This window comes from Geotrypetes seraphini, chromosome 7 (genome assembly GCF_902459505.1).
Source record: "Geotrypetes seraphini chromosome 7, aGeoSer1.1, whole genome shotgun sequence".
Taxonomy (NCBI): Eukaryota; Metazoa; Chordata; class Amphibia; order Gymnophiona; family Dermophiidae; genus Geotrypetes; species Geotrypetes seraphini.
Genome location: NC_047090.1, coordinates 154,140,133 through 154,165,875, shown reverse-complemented (window position 1 = coordinate 154,165,875; position 25,743 = coordinate 154,140,133). Strand labels below are relative to the sequence as shown.

Genomic DNA, 25,743 nt, shown 5'->3' with positions numbered 1-25,743 from the left:
CTGTCCCTGCGTAGTTTGAACAATGTCCGCAACATCAGAGGCAGTGGAGGAAAGGCATAGAGGAACCGATCCGTCCAGTCGAGCAGGAATGTATCCGGGGCCAGACGATGAGGAGAGAAGAGTCTGGAACAGAACTGGGGTAGCTGATGGTTGTGAGGAGCTGCAAAGAGGTCCACCTGAGGAGTGCCCCACTGAGCAAAAATGGAGCGGAGTGTGGGAGGATCCAGGGTCCACTCGTGAGGTTGAAGGATGCGGCTGAGATTGTCGGCCAGGGAGTTCTGTTTGCCCTGGATATAGACAGCCTTGAGGAAGAGGCTGCGGGCCGTGGCCCAGGTCCAGATGCGGATGGCCTCCTGACAGAGGAGGGGAGATCCGGTGCCGCCTTGCTTGTTTATGTAGTACATGGCGACTTGGTTGTCTGTACACAGGAGTATAACCTGAGGGTAGAGAAGGTGCTGGAAGGCCTTGAGGGCATAGAACATGGCCTGGAGTTCCAGGAAATTGATGTGATGTTGACGCTCCTGAGGGGTCCAGAGTCCCTGAGTGCGAAGTTCTCCCAGGTGAGCTCCCCATGCATAGGGGGAGGCATCTGTGGTTATGATCATGGAGTGAGGGGGTAGATGAAAGAGTAGACCCCTGAAAAGATTGGAGGAGTTCAACCACCATTGAAGAGATTGCTGAAAAGACGATGTCACAGAGATGGGATGAGAAAGAGGATCCGTGGTCTGTGACCATTGGTTGGCTAGAATCCATTGAGGTGTCCTGAGGTGGAGTCACGCCAGAGGAAGCACATGGACCGTCGAGGCCATGTGGCCCAGGAGGACCATCATCTGCCGAGCTGGAATGGAGTGACGAAGGAGCACCTGACGGCAGAGGTGGAGCAGGGTTCGTTGGCGGTCGGAGGGGAGAAACGCCCTCATCAGAGTGGTGTCGAGAACGGCTCCAATGAACTGAAGTCGCTGTGTGGGAAGCAGTTGCGACTTGGGGTAGTTGATCTCGAACCCCAGGAGATGGAGGAAGGAGATGGTGTGCTGAGTGGAGATGTAGGTGCTTTTACCAACCAATCGTCCAAGTAGGGGAACACCTGGAGGTTGTGAGACCTGAGAAAGGCCGCCACCACAATAAGGCACTTGGTGAACACCCTGGGCGATGATGCGAGGCCAAAGGGTAGCACTTTGTACTGATAGTGGCGGTGCTGTATCTGAAATCGGAGGTAGCGACGTGAATGCAGATGGATTGGAATGTGAGTGTAGGCCTCTTTGAGGTCCAGGGAACATAGCCAGTCGTGTTGAGAGAGAAGAGGATAAAGCGTGGCCAAGGAGAGCATTCTGAACTTTTCCTTGACCAGGCACTTGTTGAGGTCCCGGAGATCGGGGATGGGACGAAGGTCTCCTGTCTTCTTGGGAACTAGGAAGTAGCGGGAGTAGAATCCCTGACCCCTTTGGTCTGTGGGAACCTCTTCGATGGCATTGAGAAGAAGGAGGGATTGGACCTCCCTTAGGAGGAGAAGGGACTGGGAGGAGTGAGACGCAGACTATTGGAGGATTGTCTGGTGGAAGATTCTGGAAGTTGAGAGAGTAGCCGTGGCGAATGATGTTGAGGACCCACAGGTCTGATGTGATGACCTCCCAACGGTTGAGGAAGAGTTGGAGGCGTCTTCCGATTGGTTGAGGGAGAGGTAATGATGGTGGGAGACTGGCTATGCCCTGGAGAAAGAAGTCAAAAGGGCTGAGATGGTTTTGACGGAGGAAGAGGCTTGGCAGGTTGGTGAGATTGAGAGCGAGCTTGAGTGTGTTGTTGCTGCTTGTGTGTAAGTCTCCGAGGCTGCTGCTGGGGCGGGTTGAGAGGTCTGGCCGAGAACCTGCGCTGGTAAGAGGACTGTGGTCTGTAAGGACGAGCAGGTGGAGCCTTCTTTTTAGGTTTCACCAGAGTGTCCCATCTGGTCTCATGGGCTGAGAGCTTCTGGGTGGTTGAATCCAGGGACTCCCCAAAAAGTTCATCCCCAAGACAGGGTGCGTTAGCTAGGCGGTCTTGGTGGTTGATGTCCAGATCAGATACCCTCAGCCAGGCCAGACGCCGCATGGCAACAGCTATGGCAGATGCTCGGGAGGTCAGCTCAAATGAATCATAAATAGAGATCACCATGAATTTCCGCAGTTGAAGGAGGCTGGAAATTTGTTGTTCAAAGAGTGGAACTTTGCGTTCAGGGATGTATTTTTGTAGGGCCGATAGTTGTTGTACAAGATGCTTCATATAAAATGAGAAGTGAAATGTGCAATTGTTCGCCCTATTGGCTAGCATCGCATTTTGATAAAGGCGTTTGCCAAACTTATCCATCGTTTTGCCTTCTCTGCCAGGAGGGGTGGAGGCATAAACACTGGAGCCCTGAGTTTTCTTTAATGTAGACTCAACTAGGAGAGACTCATGGGGCAATTGAGGTTTGTCAAAACCTGGAATTGGGATGACCCTGTATAGACTATCTAGTTTACGAGGGGCTCCGGGGATGGTGAGTGGATTCTCCCAGTTTTTATAAAAAGTTTCCCGCAGTATGTCATGGACGGGTAACTTGAGAAATTCTTTGGGAGGTTGTTCAAAATCCAAGGCATCCAGAAAGGCCTGGGACTTTTTAGAGTCGGACTCTAAAGGAATAGAAAGAGCCGCCGACATCTCCCTGAGGAACCTGGTGAAAGAGGATTGCTCAGGCTTAGAAGTGGATATCGGGCGCTTGAGGGTTCCTCGTCTGTTGACGATGCGTCCTCCTCGGTACCGGGTGGGGATTCTTCCCATAAGTCCGGGTCTCTGATATCAGTGTGCGCACGCCGAGATATCGGGATGGAAGGCTCGGTGTGGTGGGTCTTAGAAAGAGACTTGCCAGAGCGCATTGAGACGGTACCGGGAGAGGAAGACCGGTGCTGATCCCGGTCCCGGGAAGAGTGGTGCCGGTCTCGGTCCCGGGGAGACCGGTGCCCTTCCTGGTCCCGAGGAGGATCGGCTGTAGCGCAGGTCTGAACTACAGGATGAGCACGGAGTGGTTCAGCCGAGAGGACTGGCATGGAAGTGTTGAGTGGCACCGAGGGAGTGGACACCGGTGGGACGGTGCGAGGCTCGGGCCGGTCTGGTACCGAAAGGAGTGGTGCCAAAAGGGTCGGTAACAGGTGCTGGAGTTGTTACTGCAGCTGTTCCTGCAATTTGTCTTGGAGTATGGCCGCGATGCGGTCATCCAGGGGTGGCACCGGTACCGCTTTTTTCTTTTTCGGTTCCATAGGTGCTGCTCCACGCCCCGGCGATGAGGAGGCCGATGACGAGGCACTCACCGAGATCGGGGTCGGCGTGAGGCCGGGAGGACCGGCGTCGCCACTGTGGTAGGTGGGCGCTCAAGGGAGGTGGAAGGCTTCTTAGCCGGCTTATCCTGGTGCCAGCGACCCCGAGGAAGGATCGGGCGTCGTCGAAGTAGTCGGTGCCATCTTTTGCGGTACCGTCGACGTCGCGGCAGGCTTCCTAGCAGATCCGGTACCGAAAAGGATGTTCTGCTGGATCTGCCGATTCTTTAAAGTACGTTTCTTAAGAGTGGCACAGCGGGTGCAGGTGTCAGCCCGATGCTCTGGACCCAAACACTGTAGGCACCAATTGTGTGGGTCAGTGAGGGAGATCGGGCGTGCACACCACTGGCACTTCTTAAAGCCCAGTTGCGGGGGCATGAAGGGAAACACGGCCTCCGCAAAATCAAAACCGGAGGCCTGTATGGTGACAACAGGCCCCGCTGGGGCCGGTTTCAAAAATCGAGAAAATCGAGAGATTTTTTTTTTTTTTTTTTTAATTCGAAGAAAAAGAGAACCCGAAGTGGGAAAAAGAGAAAAAAAAAAGAGAAAAAAACGCGAGTGGGAAGGCAAAAAGGATGTTTTCAACGGCCGTTGAAACCACATGCGACTTCGCTCCGCGGAAACGAAGAAACTGGGGACCACGCACTCCTCCGTCGGGCGGGAAGGCACTCGCGCATGCGCGGTGCGGCCAACTAGAACTTTCTAGTAAAAAGTGTCCGTACCGGGGCTCCGTCGGTGACGTCACCCATGCGTTAAGAATATGCTGCCTGCTTGTCCTGGGATAACCTTTTTTTTTGTTCATATCTTGCCCTGTCGTAGTGCAAGTGTGCATTGAATATACAACAAGCTCCCACTTTCCCACTCAAAAGTCTTATTCATAGGTACTTTAATTTTTTCCAAACGTTTTATCAACATGAGTAAAAGAAGTGTTCAGAAATCAACACTGCTCAGTTATTTCAGAAAAGAGACGCCACAAACTAATGAAGGTGCATCATCAATTCCCAATGTGGCAATTTCAGACAAAGACATTGCAGAGGCTGGTCCATCAGGGGAAATCTCTTCAGGACACACTTTGCCAATTGATAAATCTAAGCACCGCTTATTCGGCATAAACAATGGTTTAAAGATTTTGATTGGCTAATCTAATATAATAAAACGCTAGGCCGCACATGCGCACTTCCTATGTGTGCGCCGGTTTTCCGTGAGCTGTAGCGACACATAGGAAGTGCGCATGCGCGGCTTACGGTCTGTCCTGCTCCCTGTTGAAAGACGCACCGGTTGCCGCCTCTCCGCTCTCTCTTCCTCCCCCCCCCCCCCCCCCCGAGGCGGATGTCGACCACGGCAGCTAAACCCGGAAAGGACAGATTAACTGTGCCGCTCACATAAAAAGCCAACCCTTCCGGCTTTTAAGTTGGGCACTGCTTCTCCTGCGGCGTGGCGGCCCGAATCGGATGTCGACCGCCTCCTTTCCCTCCCCCACAACCCGGGCAGAGGCGCAGCCGACAAACCTACCCAGAGCCGGAAACGAAACGCCGAGGTAATCTCGCTGTGGGAGGGGCGGATGGGAGGGTCAATGGGGTCGGATGCACGGTGGCGGGGTAGACGGAAACAGGCTGATCACAGGTTCTACTGCACAGGGGGGATGGGAGGGGGGTACAAATTTAAAGATGCTGCTCATTGGGTCTACTACACAGGGGGATGGGAGGGAGGCAGGCAGGCTGGCTTCGGGAGTGGGGTTGGCTCAAAGTCTGGAAGGCAGTGAGGGGGACATAGGAAGGAGGCACTGGGGGCCACTAAGGACATAGGAAGGGGCACTGAGGGCACTAATGACACAGGACAGAGGCACTGGGGGCACTAAGGACACGGGAAGGAGGCACTGGGGGCACTAAGGACACAGGACCGATGCACTGGGGGCACTAAGGACACAGGACGGATGCACTGGGGGCATTAAGGACATGGGAAGGAGGCACTGGGGGCACTAAGGACATGGGAAGGAAGAACCGGGGTACTAAGGACATAGGAGGCACTGAGGGCACTAAGTACATAGGATGGGACAGTATGGACATAGGAAGGGGGCCAATGAGAGACAGGCAGGCATGGCATGGCATAACAGAGAAATACAGAGACAGAAAGAAAGATAGACAGAGGGCCAGGGAGAGACACAGACAGAAAGAATGACAGACAGACAGCATCCAAGGAGAAAGAGACAAAGAAAAATAACAACCCCAAAATAGATGTCTACTCTAGCACCCGTTAATGTAACGGGCTAAAATACTAGTGGTCAAAGAAAATATGTGGTGCTCATTGTGCATGAAATATTCAAACAACCCCCCCCCCCTTAAGGAGGGAGTTACCTTAAACATGCCATGCACAAGAATTCAAAAAGAAAGCTTGCTGGACCATGAAAAAAGTAAAACGCACATTGAGAATTCTGCTGACCTTTTAGGAAAGCATGTACTAGAGCAAACTTTGTGGGAGCTTTAAGATCCATGTATTGGTTGGCAAAAAAATGAGTTGCCACATACAACGTTGTTTGAAAAGCTGTTGGAACACAGATGTAAAAAGAAACAACCCATTTCTTTACAATGTTGGTAAAAATGCATATTACAGTTAGAATAATGCAAGAGCTGTTGTCTTAGCATCAGAAATAAAGTCTAACATACTGAAAAATAAATACGTTGAAAAATTTTTCTGTATTCTGTGTGATGAAACCACAAACATCTCAGTTGTAAAACAATTATTTACATTAAATATGTTTGCCATGTCACTAAAGAGATCAGAATTAGTTTTGTATCAGCCCGCAATATGATTGATGGCAAAGTGGAGACTAACCAACACACTGAGTGACACTAGGCTTGAAAACTGCTAATCTGGTTGGACTAGGGTCAGATGGAGCGGCTGTTATGATTGGGAAACAGAAAGGTGTGGCAAAACTGCTTAAAGATAAAACATCTGGACTCTTGGTCAACTGCCACTGTGTAAACCACCGATTGGCCCTTGCATGTGCTCAAGCAGCAGCTGCTGTACCTTATTTAACAAAATTGAATGACATCTTAAGGCAACTGTTCTTTTTCATCCAAAATTCTTCAGTTAGGATGGCTGGTTTAACGGAAATCCAAAATATTCTGAACATTCCCCAGATTAAGCTGCAAATGGCCAGTGACACTAGATGGCTGTCTCATGACTCTGCAGTACAGTCACTACGACAGTGTATGATGAGAGTCATAGCTGTGCTGGAAAGAGGCCACTGAACGAAATTACATCACAGCTGAAGGATTAAGCAGATGTATTAAAACGTACAATTTTGTATCCTCTCTGATGATGCTTTCAGATGTACTAGGATTAAGTAGATGTATTAAATTGTACAATTTTGTATCTTCTCTGATGATGCTTTCAGATGTATTACCTTTTTGTCCAAATTATCTAAGGCCTGGCAAAGGCAAGATGTCAATCTTACCTAAATTAAGCCAATTTTACTCACCACAAAATTGTCCATCATGGAGTTGAAAGACACTCCTGGGAGATATTTTCAAAGCCTTCATCATTATCTGGCAGAAGAATGGTCAGATCTCCACATTTTTTATACACAGTGATGCAATGTCATTCAAAACTGCAATACAGTGGTACCTCGGTTTACGAGTGCACCGGTTTGCAAGTGTTTTGCAAGACGAGCAAAACATTTGCAAAATCGGTGCCTCGGAAACCGAGCATGGCTCGATTTACAAGCACCCCCCCCCCCCGCAATCCGGCACCCCCCCTGCGATCAGGCACCCCTCCTGCCTCGAACCGGCACCCCCCCCGATCCGGCACCCCCCCGCCACGATCTGACCCCCCCCCAACGACATGATTGGGCACCTCCCCGCCATGATCCGACATCCCCCCCGACACAATTGGGCACCCCCTCGCCGCTTCTTACCCTCATCTGGGCACTCTTGAAGCTTGGCCTCCTCGTCTGCTGGGCCTTGAGCATCTGAGCATGCTCAAGGCCTGCGAGTTCACGTTCTGAACGTGAACTCACAGGCCTTGAGCATGCTCAGATGCTCAAGGCCCAGCAGACGAGGAGGCCGAGCTTCAAGAGTGCCCAGATGAGGGTAAGAAGCGGCGGGGGGGGTGCCCAATTGTGTCGGGGGGGATGTCGGATCGTGTCGGGGGGGGGTGCCCAATTGTGGCGGGGGGGGGGTTGGATCGTGGCAGGGGGGGTGTCGGATCGTGGCGGGGGGGTGCTGGTTCGAGGCAGGGGCATGTGCCTGATTGCAGAGGGGGCCTTCGAGGGGAGCAATGCCGGTTCTCGGGGGGGGGGGGGAAACGCATCAAAGCGAGTTTCCATTATTTTCTATGGGGAAACTCGCTTTGATAAACGAGCATTTTGGATTACGAGCATGCTCCTGGAACGGATTATACTCGTAATCCAAGGTACTACTGTATATGATAAATATCTAGAGACAGTTGTCAAGCACCTAGATGCAAGATTCCCTGACATGCCAATTATTTCCAGTTTTTCAAAAGTTTTCAATGCAGAAACTCACGATTCAAGTCTGCTGAAATTCTTTTCGATCATTACTCCAAAAATGGTAGCCCACCAATTTTAAAATATGAAAGTAGCAGGCAAGAATGGACAGTTGCGTCAAAAATGATCAGAAGTCTATCATACAAAGACTTCAGTCCACAACAGATTTTACTAAAAATGGCAACAACATCAGAGCTCAAAGAGTCGTTTCCAAATTTAACCAAACTGGGCTCATATTGGGCTAGTGATCCCAGTGAGCACAGCTGAATGTAAAAGGGGGTTTTCTGTCCTTAAAAGGATCAAGACAAGTTTGAGAAATCACATGAATCAAAGCACACTAAATAATCTCATGCTGATCTCCTTGGAGGGTCCAGATCCTTGGGAAAACTGCAGACAACTGGGCCTCTAGGAAGAAAAGAAGAATAAATATTTAACCGAAGATTCCTTCTGCATATGCAAGTTGGCCTTGAAGAAATTTTTTTTTCTTCATTAGGTTTCCCATACTTTTTTTTTTCATTGTTTCACTTTTCTTCCCGACAGCGACAATAATTGTGCCTCTTGGTTTGTGTCATAATTGTTATTTAAAATTTTTGTTAGGGTTGCAGGATCCTGAATTGGATACATCTTAAATTTAATAAAAATATTCAGACATAAGTGTCAAATTTTAAGAAAGTCATATTGAGAATTGGAAAATAATTAATAGTGTACATTTAATTTTCCCCACCACCAAATTTCCCCATCCCACCTGGCTACTTTTTCATGCCACCCGGCTGGAAAAAATTTCTAAGGAGAACACTGAACTGCTCAGAGTTCTAAGTGATTAATGTGAAGTCTCTGTTCCTGGATGGTCCACTGCCCTTGGGTCTTGACATGGTTGAGATGAGCTCCCTAGCTGACGTTGGAGGCATCTGGGGTAATGGTTAATCGAGGCAGAATTTGAAATAAACAACCTGCCTTTTAGACATGGCAAATGCATCCACCAAAGGAGGGATTTCTTGATGTATGTTTAAATGTTTTTATTGATGATGATGGAAAAATTATGTTCTTACCTGTTAATTTTCTTTCCTTTAGATGCAGCAGATGAATCCAGAGACCAACCATCAATAATAACAAACTTTGAAAGTTGGAAAAGAAAAAGTCGACAGACAATATGGCCGCAGGAAGATGCGAAGTGTCTTTATGCCCATAGAGACAGCCCGAACTTGGAAACTGTTAGAACTACCTTTAGGCATATATATCCTATGCCACTACCAGACACATGCAGCGCAGCACAGTCACCCAAATAAGAAGGACAGTTACCAAAAGACAAAGGCTCAATCTGCAGGGACCCCAAGAGAGACAATGAGATACCCGTGTGAAATACAGGGCACTATCTTACTGCTGATCTCACTGTGCCTTGAGTTGCCGTTTGTCGACCCAGTCCGGAGACAAACCGAGACTGGGTGACCTAGCACAGGTCAGAGTCTCTCTGGTAATCCCCTTGAGTGCTAACCCCAGAGTCCGATTAAACTAGCAGCTTCCTTCAAGGGAATACAGCAGGAACACAGACAGATATATAAATCTGCCCAAGCTTGTCCCAAAGCTGGTGAAACACATACAACTTGTCTGAACCGGAAAGGAGAGAAGCCACGGCATACCCTGACCAAAGTCAGCTGTAAATAAACTACCAGAACGCTGAAGCTCTCTCACCATCGCCGGAGACCCAAGCGCACGTCTGATTCTCGCTGACATGTGGCCACTGCATCAACGCTCCTAGAAACATAGTCTGATTCAAGCCCCGCAAAATTTACCCTGCCGCGGCCTGCATAGATAGAAAATCAGACTCTGGGAATAACCAGAAGAACGGTGAGGCGCTTCCCACAGTGCTGGAAAAAACATGTCCCATCTCATGCGCAATGCTATAAACCGGCACCTGCACAATCAGCTGCACATGGCCGTGACAAACACCGACGAAAGAGAGCCTCGGAATAAACAGGACTACTACTGCTGCACTGAAACTCATCGAGGAGAACAAGTGCGAGCATGAAATCACACTGCTACTGCTGCGCTGTAACCAACAAGGAAACCAAGCGCGTGCATGCAAAGGGCGGGAAAGTCCCAGCTCCCTCAACAGATTTCTAGTCATAAAACTTAGCCTCAATAAAATATCCATTCCTTAAACATACGTTGACCAAACCCACAGTAATAAGACTCCCAAACAGAACCTGAAGTTCAAACAACAGTAAAAAAACACATACATTCTCACAAGCTTGTTGTTAGAGCTGGTTGAAGCCAGTTAGAGCTAGATGTGCAGCACTAACAGAGCAGAATGTAGCAACTGTGGTCTCCCTTTTTATTTTATTTTTTTAACAGAGAAGGGAAAGAAGAAAAAAAATCAAGACCCAGTCAGACCCTCTAGCAATGGAGGGAGGGTGAGGCAGGGACCTGGGGGGCCCAGGTGTAACCCCTAGAGCCGGCACTGTTCAGCCAGACACCCCTGTCTCACTGAAGAGAAATTCTCAACAGGAGAAATAGCATCGCCAGCACACTGAAGAGAAACCTCAACAGGAGAAACAGAATGGCAGTCTCACTGAAGAGAAACCTCAACAGGAGAAAATAAAGTTCCAGTCACAGCCAGAATCCAGGAGCTATTCGAAGACAGAGCATACTGGAGATACAGGAGGAGTGCCAGCCAAAAGGACCACCTGTTAATCAGTTTCTCTATCTCCGCCTGCTGGTAGATGTGTGCTATCCCATTGGTCTCTGGATTCATCTGCTGCTGTTGCTAAGGAATAAGAACATATAATCTAAACAGATATAAATCAAATGTGTGAAGAAATATCATGCAAGAAATGATGAGACAAATGAGAAAATCATCATCAAACATATTTCACTAAACAGAAACCTCTAGATTCCCATGGCGAGACTACCATCTTTAGAAAGCCAGGTCATTGTTACCAGGGTCCTGGCCTCTTATGAGCCCTGGCAATCCCCACCTCCCCATCAAACCTCCCTGCCCACTACGCCCACCCAACTATCAACAGCTCCTCAAAACCCCTACTGCGCTAGAGAAAGGGGATGGGGGAACCCCCACCCATAAGGAGAGGAAAAAAAAAGAAAGAAAGAAAAACAGGGAGGGGCTGGGGAAGCAATCAGGCAATCACTTATACTGTCCTTTTATCTCAGGGATTTCTTGATGTAATGTGGCAGTAGTATGAGATGCGAGAGAAATTGAGATTTTTGATTCCAATGGTGATTTAGGTGCCATTGTAATGGATACATTTGCAAGCGTGCATGTGGAACTAGAGATAGTGAAGCTGCCATGTGTCCCAGCAGGCGTACAGTCTGTCAAGCTGATAGATGTGTGGATTGTCTTGTTTGGGTGCAGAGTTGTATGAGAGCACTGTCTCTCTTCTGGAAGATATACTCGTGCTGTGATGGTGTTGATGTGTGCACCTATGAATGTGAGTACCCCGACTGGTGTGAGAGATGATTTGTCGTAAATGATGAGGAATCCGAGCGATTGAACAATCTGAAAGATCCGCAAATGGTGATCAGTCGTTCTTTGGTACGGGCTACTAATAGCCAAATTGTCAAGATATGGGAAGATGAAATAATGCAGTTTTCAAAGTTGCACTGCTACTACAGCTAGGTACTTTGTGAAGGATTGATGAATCTAATATATGTTAAATGGGAGCTCCCTGAACTAGTAATGGAAATTCAGAAATTTGAAGTGGAGAAACGTCCAATAGTCAGGGTGAATGGGTATATGCATCTTTCAGATCGAGGGTAGCCAGCCAGTCGTTGGGTCTGAGAAGAAAAGTATTGATGGGAGTGATATTTTGAACTTTTCTCACTTAAGGTATGTGTTGAGCTGATCGAGGTCCAATATTGGTCAAAGGCCTTGAGTCTTTTTTGGGATTAGAAAATACTTGGAATAAAATCCCATGTCTTGCTGATGATGGGGACTACTTCTATTGCACTGTTGTGAATTAGTTGTGTAACTTCCTCTGCCAGAAGAGAAATATGGTGAAGAGGAATCGTGGATGGCCGAGTTAAGATGGAATTTGGATCTTGGAAAGGAAATTGAGACGATAGCCTTGGGAAATTATCTGCAGGACCCATTTGTCTGTCGTGATGTTTTGCCAGATGGGAAGAAAATGGCTGAGCCAGCCACACCCACCCCCATCCCTTACTGGTAAGTTGTCAAAAACTGAGAGTAGATTTTAGAGCAGGCAACTGGTTACCCGGAGCCTGCTTCCTGTCCTTGAACACTGCTCAGAATGGCCTTGGAGGAAGAATCCTCAGACTACTGTCACACCCACAGCATTCTCCTGGCAGACACTGAATAAACGTCCAGCTTGGCGAAGACCTTCATCATGTCATATAGGGTGTCCACCAGATAAATCCAGATCATGGAAAACCTCGACATCAGGGTCATGGCAAAGGTCGGACTGTCACGCCCATGTGACAAATGAAGTGGCCGCTGATGCTCTGGTCCCGGCTGCTGCAGAATCAAAACGGCGTTTGAAAATAAAATCTACCTGCCTGTCTTGAACAGCTTTCAGGACCACCCACCATCAGAGGGGAGAGAGTTACACTTGGTGACCTGAGCCACAGCCACATCCACCTTCAGAGAATCCAACATAACATAACAACAAATTTCTAGACTGCATAACCATAAGTTCTATGCGGTTTACAAAAGATTATACTAAAGAAAAAAAAAACAAATAGGTTTTATGAAGAGTGCCGAAACGATTAATTTGTTAAAAAATTAGAAAAAAGATAAATTTTCAGCAACTTTCTAAAGTGCTCATATGAAATAGAATTCATTACGAGTAATCGGAAATCTTTATCATGATTTGCTGCCTGATATGCAAGGGTATGCTCATGATATTTCTTACATTTGCAACCTTTAACCGAAGGAAACACAAACAAAGCATGTGGTAGAATATCAAATCTGTCAGCCAGGTATTATGGGGCAAGTCCAAAAGCTACTACAAACATCCCAACTTAAAGATTATTCGAGCCTCGACCAGAAGCCAGTGCAGTTTGATGTAACAAGGCATTACATGGTCAAACTTTCTCAAACGGCAAATCAGTCTTACCACCTTATTCTGCACCAAAGTCAATCTATCTAGATTTTTCTTGGTGCTTTTCAAATAGACTATATTACAATAATCCAATAGGTCCAAAAGTAATGATTAGAAACATAGAAACATAGAAATAGACGGCAGATAAGGGCCCACGGCCCATCTAGTCTGCCCACCTTAATGTCCCTCCCCTACCTTTGCCCTGTGAATAGATCCCATGTGCCGATCCCATTTGGCCTTAAAATCAGGCACGCTGCTGGCCTCAATCATCTGTAGTGGAAGACTATTCCAGTGATCAACCACTCTTTCAGTGAAAAAGAATTTCCTGGTGTCACCTCGTAGTTTCCCGCCCCTGATTTTCAACGGATGTCCTCTTGTTGTCGTGGGACCCTTGAAAAAGAAGGTATCTTCCTCCGCCTCGATGCGGCCCGTAAGATACTTGAACGTCTCGATCATGTCCCCCCTCTCTCTGCGCTCCTTGAGCGAGTATAGCTGTAATTTGTCATGCCGTTTTTCGTATGGTAGATCCTTGAGTCCCGAGACCATCCGGGTGGCCATTCTTTGCACCGACTCCAGTCTCAGCACATCCTTGCGATAATGCGGCCTCCAGAATTGCACACAGTATTCCAGGTGGGGCCTCACCATGGATCTATACAATGGCATAATGACTTCCGCCTTACGACCGACGAAACCCCTTCGTATGCAGCCCATGATTTGTCTTGCCTTGGACGAAGCCTGCTCCACTTGATTGGCAGACTTCATGTCCTCACTGACGATTACCCCCAAGTCTCGTTCTGTTACCGTTTTTGCTAGGATCTCGCCATTAAGGGTATAAGACTTGCATGGATTCTGGCTGCCCAGGTGCATAACTTTGCATTTTTTGGCATTGAAGTTGAGTTGCCATGTCCTAGACCATCGCTCCAGTAGGAGTAGGTCGTGCATCATGTTGTCGGGCACTGAATCTTCGTCTGTTGTGCATTTGCCCACTACATTACTCAGTTTGGCGTCATCGGCGAATAATGTTATTTTACCTCGAAGCCCTTCTGCCAAGTCTCTTATAAAGATGTTGAATAGGATTGGGCCCAAGACTGAGCCCTGTGGTACTCCACTAATCACCTCCGTCATTTCGGAGGGGGTGCCGTTCACCACCACCCTTTGGAGCCTACCTCCAAGCCAGCTCCCAACCCATTTCGTCAATGTGTTACCTAATCCTATAGAACTCATCTTGCTCAGTAACCTGCGGTGTGGTACGCTATCGAATGCTTTGCTAAAGTCCAGGTACACGATGTCCAGGGACTCCCCTATATCCAGCTTCCCCGTTACCCAGTCAAAGAAGCTGATCAGGTTGGATTGGCAGGATCTCCCCTTAGTAAATCCATGTTGTCGGGGATCCCGTAGATTCTCCTCATCCAGGATCTTATCTAATTGGTGTTTGATTAGAGTTTCCATTAGTTTGCTCACTATCGATGTTAGACTCACTGGTCTGTAGTTTGCTGTCTCCATCTTTGAGCCTTTCTTGTGGAGTGGAATGACGTTAGCCGTCCTCCAGTCCAACGGGACGCTGCCTGTACTAAGGGAGAGGTTGAAGAGCGCGGACAGTGGCTCCGCCAAGACATCACTCAGCTCCCTAAGCACCCTGGGGTGCAGGTTGTCCGGCCCCATTGCTTTGTTAACCTTGAGCTTTGACAGCTCACCGTAGACACTGCTGGGCGTAAACTCAAAGTTACTAAACGGGTCAACTGAGCCAACCCTTGTCTGTAGCTGAGGGCCGAGCCCTGGCGCTTCTCGGGTGAAGACTGAGCAGAAGTATTCATTTAATAGTTGGGCTTTTTCCGAATCCTTTTCCACATAGTCTCCGTCTGGTTTCCTAAGACGTACAATCCCGCCTGAGTTTTTTCTTCTATCACTGATATACCTGAAGAAGGATTTATCTCCCTTCTGGATGTTCTTTGCTAGAGACTCCTCCATGAGGAATTTAGCCTCCCTGACTGCTGTTTTGACGGCTTTTGATTTGGCCAGGTAGTCTGCTCTAGAGTCCTGCTTCCCTGATTGTTTGTAAGAGATGAATGCTTTTTTTCTTCGGCCACGTCCGAGATCTACACAGTAAACCACTGTGGCTTATTGTTCCTTCGCCGTTTACTTACTGATTTTACATAGCGGTTTGTTGCTTCTTGTATGGTTGCTTTCAAAGTCGACCACATGTCTTCCACGTTATCGGTTTCTTCTTGGCTTTGTAGCGCCTGGTGAACGAAGTCTCCCATTTCTTTGAAATTTGTGTCCTTGAATTTGAGGACTTTGGTTAGTGTAGTAGATTTAGTGAAACCTTTCCTGATATTGAACCATACCATGTTGTGGTCACTGGAGGCCAATGTGTCGCCCACCGAGACCTCTGTGACACTTTCTCCATTGGTAAGTATCAGGTCCAGTATTGCCTGATCCCTTGTTGGTTCCAACACCAGTTGATTGAACAAGAGTTTTGAAAGCAGCAGTCTCAAGATAGGGTCTAATAGTACGTAACTTCCATAAAGTGTAATATCCTTTCTGGACCACTGTGTCAATCCGATTCTTCATACTTGGGAGTCATTCTTGACCAAAGTCTATGTATTTTAATTGTAGGATTTAATGTATAAGATACTGAATTAATCTTAATTGCTGGTTCAAAAAGAATCTGTTGAGATGTTGCAAAAAAAAAAAAAAAAAATTAGTTTTATCCTGATTTAGTTTAAGTTTAAATTCCCATGTCTCCATTAAAAGTAGTACCGACTCAATAGATTGGATGCTGTTGGATAGAGCTCCACAGCATGGGATGACTATAGTGATGTCATCTGCATAACTGAAGAATTTTAAACCTAAATTACTCAATAAACGGCCCAATGAGGACAATACACATTAAAGAGTGTAGGAGAGAGTGGGGAACCCTGTGGGAGTCTACAAGGATTTTTCCAAGTAGTAGAGAATGTATCATTGAATCTAACCTCGTATAGTCTTGATTCAAGAAACTTTTTGAACCATGTAAGGACTTTGCACTTCTAAAACACAGGCGCCATGGGGTAAAGCTTTGCCATGGTCCGGGCACATTTAAGGGGACCCAAACGGTTATTCCATACCTCCAAAAGAATCCAGACCAGATCCGGATTATCAGGAAATGAGGCAGAGAGTGATTTCCCGCAGGAAATCTGAAATGAGAACCTCAAGACTATTAGGCTTGAAGAATCTGCAAACGAGGGGATCGTCCACTAGATCTCAGGAGACACACAAATCCTGATCACAAAGGTCAGCTAGGTAATCCACATCAGCGGATGCCCCCGAGGTGCCCTGAGAAAGCAGGGAGCTGGAAAGCGATACCAATTTGATGGCAAGCATCATCCATCTCCGTTCCGGGGTTCTGTCTTTGAGCACAGGAACAGACGCGTCCATCAGAGGAGAAGAACCAGCAGATTGGGTTGGCTTCTGAGGGGACCCACAGGCATGGACTTTTTATACCAGTATGCCTAATATATCATATACAGTACATGAATTTGGGGGGGGGGGGATCTCCCCCAGCAAGGGCTGCTCTGTGTGCCTCAGATGTAGAGTGCTTAAATTTATGAGATATTTCACCGGAACTGAGCTTGCGTTTCACCAAAACGCCACCATCACTCTTCTGAGGGTCTCCAGGTGCAATTTTTGCAGTGCATGCAGCAGTAGATCCAAGAAGGGCTTCTTCAGACTGGAATCAGCGCACACCTTGCCCCCCTCACGGGCCTCGGCGCACAAGAAACACGGCTGTGAATCCGACAGCCATCCACTGCAAATGAGGCATGAATTCATGCCATCATGTCCCAAGGCCATCTGAGAAGTTTGGAGCAAAAACGAAGCTTCTAAGTATAAAAATTATACTTTTTAAAAGTTTAGAAAAAATCCAAGATGGCCACCGCGAGTGCTGATTTTGCTCTAAAATAGCCTGGGAAAAACATAGGGAACTCTGTAAAACAGCGATTTTGCAATTTTAGAGGGGGGTAGGGCATGCAGGGAAACCACCCAGAAACTCCTTTTTATGACCCCCCCTCCCAAAATCGCCAAATCAGGCAGGCAAACAGCTAATCACTGTGCTCTGTGCTGTAAGAGAGAAATGGTAGGCATGAAACAGCATGCAGTGCGATCTCAAGCCTCAGGAAGCTGGGAGAACTGGATTTCAAGACTTCTGACTGCTTCACCTGCCCGGTCATCTCGGTCAGTGACTTACAACACCTATGGACTACACAGGAAAGGTACGCAGTCTGGTCCAGGGCAAGCCTCCATGGAACCGCGCAACATGCGCTCCATCCCTTAGTGGACGAACCCGAGGTGAGCTAGCTCCTGATCCCGGAGCCTCGATTTGACGTGCAGGCTGTCCGGGCGGCTTACTGCAATAGCAGGTAACCCTCCAGATGCAGACTTTGCTCCAAAGTCTGCAATCTCCCACCAAAAGGATGTCCCCGCAGGGTATTTCCACAGCACTAGGGCAAGCCCGCAAAAAAGATCAAATTAATACACTAAAATTTAAAGAAAAGAAACACAAGAAGAAGAGATGAGCTCCTACAGCTTAGCTTGTAGGAATACAAAACTGGTGTCCAGGGAGCATTCTCCAGGAGATAAGCACAGTAGGAGGGGCTGAATTTTGGTTAATTGAAGATCCTACAGACCTTGGCTGCTCAAGGTGCACAACTTCCAGCAGTCCAGAATAAAGAGGGATTGTACAAGCAACTACATTTATCTGGCATCTACCAATCCTCATGGGTGCCGGTTAACAGAGTCTACTGTATGTTTGTTTTAGGATTAACTACTGTGCATTCACATACAGGAGGGCCCCATATCCGTGGATTCTGTATCCACGGTTTTAACTGTTCGTAGTTTACCATGGCACCAAGCGTTTACCCCATACTCTACCCCAAAACCCACCCCAAATGTACCTCCTCAAATCTTCATCAGAAGCTCACGCTAGCCTGAGCTTCCTCCTTCTGAGGACACATTCAGAAAGTGACATCAAAGAGGGAGCTTGCTACTGGTGAAGATTTGAGGAGATACGTTGGGGGGATGGGGCCCTGGGCACCAGATGATAGAGTGCAGGAGGAAACTCAGTGCTTGGGCCATGGTAAATCATATAACCATGCTAGGTCTTGGATACTATTACCAGTGGATATGGGGGTCCTACTGTACATTTCAAGCCAAAAATGTTTTTCTTTTACTGCCTGGATATTTGGATTCTGTATCAGTACTGTTTTATTATGTTCTATTGATTTTGCTTTTAATTTTTCACCGCCTTGATGAACTGAATGGCAGTATGCCAAATTTTTCAAATATATAGATAGAATGTTCACTTTGCTATATTGGTGCAGGCCACTAATCTCATCTCAGATGGATTACTGCTACTTTAGTGAAAAGAATCCAACTACCAGCACACAGTGGCTAAGCTAATCTTTAGACAAAAATGTTATGATTTATACATTACACATTTTGCATTCCCATCACTGGCTGCCATTGAAAGCCTACGTGGAATTTAAATTAGAAGTTTTGTTTTTAATATTCAGGAAAGTACAGCTTGAGCTTCTTTCTATTCTGTTCTGTCTTCATCAGATTAGATGTTTGTCTCGATTAAAATATAACTAAGGATTCTACATTTTACATCATTTAAATCTAATCTAATCTAATTCTTAGGTTTGTATACCGCATCATCTCCACGTCCGTAAATCTATTTGATACACAAGGATTTATGAAAGGTCTTATTTCTATCAAGAAGTTTATATTTGGAATGCATTACCATCTTTTCTAATCCAGCTATCGCCCTATGTAATTTTTTGTAAGCAGTCTTAACTTCTCTTCCTTACTGTAATTCATTCTCTTTTGTAAACTGCTTTAGAATAAAGGTTGGGATTAAGCAGTCTATACAATTAGATTAAAACCATGAACATACCGCTCCTCTGGGGTATCCACATGAAACGTTCTCTCAATTACTGTGGTCCACTGGAGACATCGAATGATGAAGGTGTTTGGTTTTGGTCGTTCAGTCTTCATCAGCTGACATTCTATTACAGTTAGGGAAAATATTAGCGTATAAATGAATTTAAATGTATTCATATAAAAAATGAGCTGTAACAAGGGGTGAGGGAACCATTTCCTGGTGGCAGCACTAAATGATTATGTAGATATTCAGTGCAGTACTACTATAATTACCGTGTTTCCCCGAAAATAAGACCTACCCCGAAAATTAGCCCTAGCATGATTTTCGGAATACATCTTAATATAAGCCCTACTCCAAAAATAAGCCCTAGTCCCTCGATTCGCTAGCAGTAGCACTTCCCCCTGACCCCGCTGCCTCTGCCCCCACCACGCAGCTGAACCCCCGCTAACCCTCCCATCTTTTCATCTCTCCCATCCAAACCCCACCAACTCTCTGACCGCGAGATCTACAAAGAGCAGAGTCGGCAGCACTCTAAACAGGCTGCTTCACAGCCTGCTCCCAGCGGGGCATTCCCTCTGCAGCATCACTGATGATGTCATCAACAATGCGGAACATGGAATGCCCTGGTGGGAGAAGGCCGCGAAGCAGCCTGTTTAAAATGCTGCTGACCCTGCTCTTTGCAGGGAGGTATGTAGATCTTGCGGTTGGCGAGGTTCGGATGGGAGGGAGAGAGGGAAGGTTGATAGGGTCAGCAGGTGTTCGGTTACGTGGCGGGGGTAGGGGGGCTGCTCAAGGGTTCGGCTGCACGGAAGGGAGGGATAGAAGATGGGCAAGTGTTCTGCTGCACAAGGGGATGGGTGAGAGGGGAGAAAAGATGCTACACATGTGGGGGAGAGAAAGGAAAGGAAAGGAAGAATTGGGGTGGAAGGGAGAGATGATCATTGTACATGAAAAAAATAAGACCTACCCCGAAAATAAGACCTAGTGCGTTTTTTGAGCCCAAAATTAATATAAGACATTGTCTTATTTTCAGGGAAACATGTTAGTTTCACTTTATCCATCTACTCACCTGTAGCAGGTATTCTCTAAGGACAGCAGGCTAGGTATTCTCACATATGGATGGTGTCATCCAATGGAGTCTGGTGTGGGCACAGTCTAGCAAGTAATGCTTTAAGTTCTAGCAGCATCCCAACATGCACATGTGGATGCCTTCCAGCTCGATGCATGGGTCTCTTATTCAAATGACATAGCTAAGTAAGACAATTCCTAGGGGAAATGGAAGGGTATGTGAGAATACTTGGACTGCTGCCCTCAGGTGAGTAACTTTGCTTTCTCTGATAACAAGTAAGCCAGAGATATGGGAACCTCTAACTAACAGGCTCACCAAAAATAATGTTAGCACAATAGAAACTCAAAATATCAAGGTCTTGAAACCAACCAACCTGAAATTATATACAAACTGGTTGTAAAGGTGTAGCCTGAAACAAACTTGTCAAAGGAAGGTGAATCTAACTTTTAGACACCAAACAAGTCCTGCAGTACTGTCTGATCGAACTGTCACAATGGTTATCCTACACTAGGAAGTAGCTGGGAAACCTGTGGGGATCCCCTCCGGGTTTAAAGGGATTCCCACAGGCATGGAAATAGTTCCTGCAGGAGTGTACCTGCCCAGGGCTGTCCAAGTACTGCATCCTTCTCCTCCCTTGGATTACAGCACAGCCGCAGTCGCTCTATGCCCTAATAGGCAGATGTCTTCAATGCCACGGCCAGCTATTCTGACACACTGCTGGCAGCTGACCCAGAAGCCTTCTTTCTGACAAGTTTGTGCCATAAGAGGATAGGCTATTGGGTCAGCCACTGGCAGTGTGTCGGAATCGCTGCCCATGGCTTTGAAGACATCTGCCTGTTAAGGGAAGATGAGAAAGGAGTGAGAAATTATGCAAAGGCAGAGGATGGAGAGAGGAAAACTGTTGGGACATAGGGAAGAGGGGACGGAGAGATTATGCATATGGGGGGAGAGATTATGCATATGGGGGAGGGAGAATTGTTGGACATGGTAAAGGAGAAGGATGTAGAGTTACATAGGGGGTGAGATATGAGGGGGAGAAATGTTGAACACTGCGGTGGAGAGAAGAGAGGGGGAGACAGCATGGGGAAGAGAGCGGCAGAAGTGCATGGGGAGAAGGGATGAGAGAAAAATGTTGGGATGGAGGAGGAAGAAATACCATGCAGGAGGGGGGGGAGAGAGAAATTAGATCTAGGTGCAGAAGGGCATTAAGATGCTGTACAATGGGAAGGAGGGGAGAGAGAAATGCTGAATAATGACAGGAAGGAAAAGAAAATGCTGCTAGGGGGTGGAGTAGAAGAAACAGGAAGATTTCAGACTGAGGTTGGGGAGAAGAGAAAGAGGTAGCAGATACTGAGCAGGATGAGTGATGGGAGGGAGAAGCTAGGAATATAGCACCATAACAAAGTGGTGGGGATGGCAGGGAAATGAACAGAGGTTAGCAATTACAGTGGGTAAAAAATATGGTAAATGGGGAGTACACTGAAGATAGGAAACTGAAAAGTAAAGAGAAGGGAGAAAGAGGACACAATTTGAGTGGACTGAGGTAGAAAAGAAAAAAAAAGACAAAAAGGTCAAACATCTTTCAACTACACACTCTTTACTTGGCCTAACAACTACTATTTTATACTTTCTTGATCATCAATCTGTCATACTTGCTTCACTCGACTTATCAGCTGCGTTTGATACTATCAACCCACTAAACAGACTATCATCGATCCTATTTGTCAAACCACACCTCCAAAGTGATATTTAATAGTTCAACATCCAAAATTTACATAAACAATCATGGAATTCCCCAAGGGTCCATTCTTTCTCCACTTTTGTTCAACATTTATTTAGCCCCACTTCTGATGTTGTATCAATCCACCAGTTTTTCTGTATTTGCCTAAGCTAACGACATTCAGTTTCTCCACCCCTAGATCCAACAAACATTTCCAAAATAGATATCAACCAAAAACTAGGTAGCATAAGCCAATGGTTAAATGAACACGTTTGTGTAGTGCCCTCAAAACCAAAACTTTACTCTTTCCAAGGAAAGACAACATATCACTGTCCTCTCTGATTTGTATTAAAAATACCCCACTTTAAATGGTTTCATCAGTAAAAATATTAGGAGTAATAATTGACCAATAATTGAATTACCATAACTAAATCAGCACTGTGGTTAAAAACAGTTCTCTCAAATTGTGTATGATCCATTCTCTCGCAAGATGCCTAGACCACACCTCTTTAAATATACTGGTTCACTCCCTCAATCTCAAAATTGGACTATTGTAATTCTTTATATAAGGGTATTTCGCAGAAAAACCTCCCCTGCCTGTCTGGCCCAGAACCTTCTCTCCAACATCAGAATTGATGTCAAGGAGGGGGGAGGCTTGTGGGCTGGCTGCGTGCAGTCGCTGCACACGCCTGGCCCATCCCTGTTGCTGCTGCTGCGGTGGTGGGGGGAAGGGAATGGAGCATGTCGGGTGGAAGGTCAGCTTCGGGGGTGGGGCGGGGAGACAGGGAGAAATTTGCAGCAGTGAATTCAGTGGGGGGATGTAGGCAAGGAGAGAGGAAGAAAAAGTTGGGTTCATTGACAAAGAGATGTTTGGGGAATGGAATGAAGTCTGGAGGAGAGGAAACATGCAAGAGGCAGAAAAAAATACTGGATGCACAGTCAGAAGGAAGTGCAACCAGAGACTCATGAAATCACCAGACAACAAAGGTAGGAAAAATTATTTTATTTTCAATTTACTGATCAAAATGTGTCTGTTTTTAGAATTTATATCTGCTGTCTATTTTTCTATAATTGTTACTGAGGTGACATTGCATATTTTAAAGTCATCTGTCATGACCTCTTTGAAAAAACTCAGAAAATAAATTATAATTAACATTTTCTCTGCGTACAGTGTGCTTTTTTAATTTTATGGTTAACATGTGAAAAATGGATGGAAGAAATTGCATTACAAATAGTACTATTATAAGGGTGGAGTCAGGTGGAGTTTAGGTGGGTCTGGGGCGGAGTTTGGGTGGGTTTGGGGCAAAGCTTGGGCGGGGGTACTCAGTTGGTATTTATTAGGCTTAGGGGGTACTTGGCTTGAAAAAATTGAGAAACATTGCTCTATTATATTGAATCTGCTGAATCAATCTCCCATCACCACATCCTATTTGCGGTTGCTGTTTATTCTCCATCAACTCGGACATCATTTGCCTCATTACTTTCAATTCTTTAGCTACTGGTCTTCCATGCTAGCACTTCTGAACATAGCCTCAGATTTAGCTTTATTAAGTATTTTCAGTGGTCTTTTCCCAGTTCACAAGCTCATCCTTCTTTGACCACTTCACTATTTCCTGTATTAATTTAGAATAGGTCAGCTCTGGTACTCGCTCTAAGCGTTTCTTCATACTATTTCTCTTTGGCCTTCAGCTCTTAATTTACTTCCATTTGACAACAACCTTTTTCGAAAGTTGCATTTCTGGCTTTATGAAATTAGTGTGGGCAGAACTAAATTCTCTGTTTTGTCCCCTACCATATTATTCATCCCTTTCCCCAACCTTTTTATTATTATTATTATTATTTATTTCTAATTTTACATTAAACTTCACAAGAATAAATCTTGCATCATTGAACACAGGGAAGGAAATCAATTCAGAACATTTAAGAAAATAATTCCTACAATATAAACCAATCATAATCCCTTTCTTAGACCACAATGTTGAGGAGAGTGGTCAAGCTATATAAGAGAAGAACTTAAGTATAAATTTTTCAGAAGAAAGGCTTAATGATATCTAAACCAGTGTTCTTCAACTGCCGGTCCGTGGACCAGTGCCGGTCCGCAGAAATTTCCTGCAGGTCCACAATGCCGGCACGTACCTCGGGCCCCAGACAGTGCTCTTCAGCCGCCGGTCCACAGTACATTCGATGCGGTGTTGTCTTCGGGCCAGCTCCCTCTTCCTCAGTGCTGCAGGCAGGTAGAGGCTCCAACACGCGACCTGCGCCTGAACCGGAAGTCTTCTCTCTGTCGCAACAGAGGGAAGGCTTCCAAATGAAGCATGGGATGTGCGATGAACCGCAATGCAGCACTAAGGAAGAGAGAGCCTGCCTGAAGATAACATCGGGGGGCGCCATAAAACGGCCAGGCGGGAGCAGGCCAGAACACAAGGCACAGCATGGAGTGAGGGAGACAACAATGGTAGGCGGAATGATTTTATTTTTTAATTTAGTGATTGATTTACATCTGCTGTCTGTTCAGGAAGAAATGTATTTGTTTCTTTTCCTCTGGGGTTGTACTGCAGCAGAGTCTTGCATCTTAGGGTTTGTTTGTATAGTTTCAAGTTTATTATGAAATTTGATTAATCACCTATTCCGATTTCTAAGCAAACATAACTGACAAGTGCTAAATCTACTAAAACATATTAATAAGTCAACTTGCACAAACAATCAAACACAAGGAAAACTAGGAAAGAAATACAATCTGGTTATAAAGAAAAACAATTAGGGTTAAAAACAGGAAAGGGAAATGAAAACTATCAAAAAAAATCTAAAGACAGATTAAGAGCCATAAGCAATTCATTTAATTATTGAATGCATCTTTAAAAAGAAAACCCTTGGGTTGGCTCTTAAATTTTTCGAAATTCTTTTCCTCTCTTAAATAAATTGGAAGGACATTCCAGGAATGATGAGCCGTGACTGAAAAAATAGATTGCCGCCGTGTGTTAATAATTTAAGAGAGGGAATGACCAATAAATGTTGATCATTTCACCTCAATAATCTAGATGAAGTATAAGGAAATAAAACTTTATAAATAAAAGCTGGGGTTTTAAATGTCAAATGTCCTGTATTTGCATGGGGTTATCTGTGTTCTGGTAGGAATGAATATTGAGAAGCATACAGGGTGCTTTAACCATTATGTGTTGTTAATATGATTATATTGTGAGTGTGTATATATGAAAAATGAATGGAAAAAATGGTGTTACAATTAGTACTTTTATGGGGAAGGGGTCTGGGGCGAAGATTGGGTGGAGATGGGTGAGGTCTGGCCCACGACTTAGCCCAGTGTTTAACTGCTGGTCCTTGGACCGGTGCCAGTCCACAAAATAATTATTTAATTTCCACCTATCCATAGGTGTCAAAAGGTTACAGAACACTGATCTAAACTACATTACTTCAAAAAGTCCCTTGATGATCTTCTTAACATCTATAAACTCCTTCAAGTGGTCTGGAGAGAAAAAAAATATACTTGATTCCCAGATACCTAACCAGGCACTTACAGGGATATGCCAAAAGGAATGTAGCACCCAACTTAATTGTCTCTTGACGTAAAGATAGAAAGTCTTTCCTTCGTTCTTGGATGGTCTTAGCAACATCAGGATATACCCATATTTTCTGTTCCCCGAACAATTTTTGAGAGTTATTAAAGTATAGTTTCAAAATTATATTAACGTCCTGCTCAAATACAAATGACACCAAGAGAGTAGCTCTATCAGTGTTGGTTCATAGACAGTGGAGCGCAAGACGTCAGCGCGCTGACAATTCGGCGCAAAACAGAAGCGCGCGGGGAAAAAATAAAATTTTTAAAGAGCTCTGACGGGGGGTTTGGGGTGGCAACCCCCCCACTTTATTGGTTAGTGTTCGCGCTGCTGTTGAAGGGGGATTCAGGGGGTTGGAAACCTCCATTATAGCGAAAACGGAAGTTTTTCTGATTATTTTCAGGAAAAGTTCCGTTTTTTCTATAATGTGGGGGGTTTCACTATCCTTCCCCTCTTTAAAAGGCATATCCCATACAGGAAAACATGGGACATGGAAAGTTATAAGCATATAGATGCAAATTTTTAGTGGATAGAGTAAGAGAGGGTCATACTGGAATTTCGGG

The 25,743-nt window shown here is 45.8% G+C and overlaps 1 protein-coding gene across 3 annotated transcripts in view; it reads right to left on the bottom strand.

The window, feature by feature from the left end:
- Window positions 1-25,743, bottom strand: part of AKT1 (AKT serine/threonine kinase 1) — a 368,034-nt gene that overhangs the window by 192,505 nt on the left and 149,786 nt on the right. For all 3 annotated transcript variants that reach the window (XM_033951246.1, XM_033951247.1, XM_033951245.1), the window contains exon 4: window positions 18,832-18,943. In XM_033951246.1, coding sequence (XP_033807137.1) covers window positions 18,832-18,943 — 112 coding nt within the window. The remainder of the gene's footprint in view (window positions 1-18,831; window positions 18,944-25,743) is intronic.